General features: G+C 38.9%; 1 protein-coding gene across 1 annotated transcript; it reads right to left on the reverse strand.

The window, feature by feature from the left end:
- Positions 1–1924: 1924 nt before the first annotated feature.
- Positions 1925–3007, reverse strand: LOC113693369 (uncharacterized). Its single transcript, XM_027211920.2, has one exon. The coding sequence runs from the start codon at positions 3005–3007 to the stop codon at positions 1925–1927; it is 1083 nt and encodes a 360-aa protein (XP_027067721.2).
- Positions 3008–3353: the final 346 nt, after the last annotated feature.

The following is a 3353-nucleotide window of genomic DNA, read 5'->3' on the forward strand; positions in this document are numbered from 1 at the left end:
CTAAGATTTATGATTTAGTGTTTTACGGCTTTAGCACTTAGGGTTTTAGGGTTTTTGCTGCAGTATAACTTTGTCTTCATTATCGCTTTATATTTTTAATCAAAATAGTAATCCAGCCCAAATAATTGTAAGTTAGGTAAAACACGCAAGATTTAATCGCTAGATCTTTGCTTTAATTTTTTTCCTTTTCCTTTTCAACTACCAAACAAATAACATGCACTTCATAAAAATAACTTATATAATTTTTTTAAAATAACATTGCGTTATGAAATTTCTAAAATTACAGTTGAAATTGTAACATATATTAATGACTATTAACTATTATATTCTTATAACTAATATTCATCGGTGTCAACAAATAAATACGATTCATTAATAACAAAGGAAAATTAGAATTTGATCAAAAAAATTTATTTGATACAAAAGGAAAAACACTTAATATTTTATTCACAACAAATAGTCAACACCTTACATGTTAACAATTTCATTCTATTTTTACATTGATCTATAAAATAGAAAGAACATTGATCTATGAAATAGAAAGAACTATGCATGTGTACTTTTTTCACCATTTAAATGTATTATAATAAAATAACGTATTTTCAACCGTACAATTACCAATTTTTTTGATTATAAAAGAATTATGCATGTATAGTAAATTATATTAAAAAGATTATTGTTAATCTGATTTTGTTTTAGCACATATTTGATGACTTTAGCCACGTGCAAGTTTTAAAATAAAAAAAAAACATTATTCCTCTGCTAATTACAGATTTTTAAACAAAATTTCTCTAACCTTTCTCCGAAAAATAAGATTTTAGTAGAGATTTTAAAATAAGATTTTACTACCGACACCATTTTAGTAAAGGCAAATTCTACAAAACAAACAATATTTACATTTACTTTTATATTTTTTATGGAACTCGTAAATATCATTTTAAATTTTTTTCCTAACATTTTTGAATTTAATTTTCTGAAAGTCATACTTATAGATGCGAAATCTAACAAAAAAGTTAAATACAATTTTTGGAGGTCACATTTAACAAACGCGAGCTATTTGCAAAATTTTAAATATTTGCAACATTTTTAAAAAAAACATTTACGAGCTTTCTGGAAATAATTCCCTAGGGAGCACTCCTTGCTGGGCACGGCCATTCCAGTGAAATTGGTCGATACGGTGCGTTTCGAAGAGCAGAAATAAAATGGCCAACATGAGGGACATGGCAGGATTCTTCAGGGTCTGGAGGGACTGCGGCATGGAGCACGTCGTGGTCCTCGGCATGTATTTCGCACTTCGCATGGGGAGCCATCGATTCATCCGCGAACTGGACCTGCTATTCAGGGCAGTGGAGGAGCTCAGGGGAACCCTGTCAGATCCAGACGAGGCCGCGGATGATGGCAGCTCCACCGAGAGCAGCCGACCTTCTTCGGTAGAGGAAGCAGACTGAAACCCAGATCCGGTGAAACCCCTTCCATCGGATGATGAAGTGGGACCCACACGCACAGGGAAGTACGTATAAACGCAACGTAGAGTACTGGATAGCATACTCGCATGCGTACGTATGTAATACATAGGGATTCAATGCAGCAGTGACACGTGTAATAGATGCGCAGGAAGGAAATAAAATGCTTCAATTCATTTCATCCTTAAACAATATGCATACAAATACGACAGCCCTGACCCTAATATTAATGGTGACATATTGGGATATTACATTTTGTGCCATACATTGATAAATTATTTATTGGGCCTGGTGCGAGGTCCAATGCCAGTGTTAACGGCCCACTGGATCAAGAAGTTGAGAATATTTTCGATAAAATTGACCTGGGCCTAGAGAGAGGCCCACTGGAAATTACACGGTCCAGTTAACATTTGAAAGACCCATCTGATCAAGAAATGCTGAATGTGCAGTCTAACGGGAACTCAGTTGCTGCTGTCCAATTCTTCAACTTCTTGGACAATTGGTGCCTGCTCTTGGTTTGTGAGTGCAAAGAGAGGTTGTTGCAGGAAGAAGAATGCCGCATTCTGCTTAGTCCAGTTGAAGAGATCCTGGCGGTCTGGTGCACTTAAGTAGACGTCATATGAAGAATTGAGACCAGGATTGCAGAACACAATTGATGGAATTCCCCCTTTGATTTTCCTGGGTTTGGCATATTTGCAATTGGACGACCAATCTCGTTGTGCACCCAGGAATTCTTTCCAGTGTTTGAGAAATTGAGGATTTACGTCATTTATGACGTTGTACCATGCATCATCAGAGTGATGGGCCAGATCAATATGGCCTGCGTAGTAATTGTGGGCCTGAGAATTGAGACTTCTAGCCCAGCATGTTTTACCAGTTCGACTTGGGCCTTTTATTATTATGGACATGGGCCTGTGTGGCCTATTACCAGGCCCAGTAACATTTGTATCGGCCCAATGGGTCAAGAACGAAGGAACGCATTCAAACTGTTGGAAACGAGCCACGTATGGTTCTGGTGGCTTCTGGAATATTCTATCCAGATTGCTGGACAACTTGTTGTAATGAATAATGAACGATCGAGGATCGCCCCTCTTGATAATATTGAGGGCCATGCCCTTATCTTTCCCGGCAAGCGCAGCGGCATATACGTCATCTGTTTTGCCAGATGAGAATCTGGTCCGGCCATCTGACCGGAACTCTCCCCATTCGACGAAATCACCATATTTGGATATGTAATCCCTAACTGCTGATGAATTCCTGGCACCTTGAACATTCGGATGGAACATCGAATTTGCAATGGGAGATTTGATATCGAAGAATCTCGCAGATGCAGTGAGAAATTTGCCTTCGAATTGGATCAGACAATGTAGATGAGAAGAACCATTTTCGTGTGTTTCTTGAGCAACCCGTATGTAAATGGGGGAAATAGGGAACTGGAGGTTCCTAATTTCATCTAATGCTTGTTGTTTGGGAAGAACACACCTGGGATAGGTGAGCAATATGTTCTTCGCGTTTATGAAGAAGGAAGAAGATGCTCTCGGCATCCTGAAGCTCACCCCAACCTGATGACGTCACTCGCCCCAATACAAAGTATCCCTAGTATTGGATATGCCCAATATGCCGTCGACGGGCCACCAGGACGTATTCGGTGAGGTCACGGGAAATCATGGATCCAAAGTGGATCTTCACGTTCGGAATGACATGCTCAGCCGCTTTAGAGTGCTGATGAGGGAGAAGATCATCGTGAAGGGCTGCAACGATGGCAGCAGGATATCGATTGATCGATACATTGCATTCTTCGGGAAGAATAAATTCGTGACTAAATTTAAGGATTACGGGAATTTGACTGATGGTCGTTACAGTAATGTAAAGGAGAATGCTCTGATGTTG

The sequence above is a fragment of the Coffea arabica genome, chromosome 6c (assembly GCF_036785885.1).
Source record: "Coffea arabica cultivar ET-39 chromosome 6c, Coffea Arabica ET-39 HiFi, whole genome shotgun sequence".
Lineage (NCBI taxonomy): Eukaryota > Viridiplantae > Streptophyta > Magnoliopsida > Gentianales > Rubiaceae > Coffea > Coffea arabica.

What these genes read in the sequence shown, in the direction of transcription:
- LOC113693369 (XM_027211920.2), bottom strand. Translation starts at nt 3,007, where the DNA reads ATGCCGAGAGCATCTTCTTCCTTCTTCATAAACGCGAAGAACATATTG.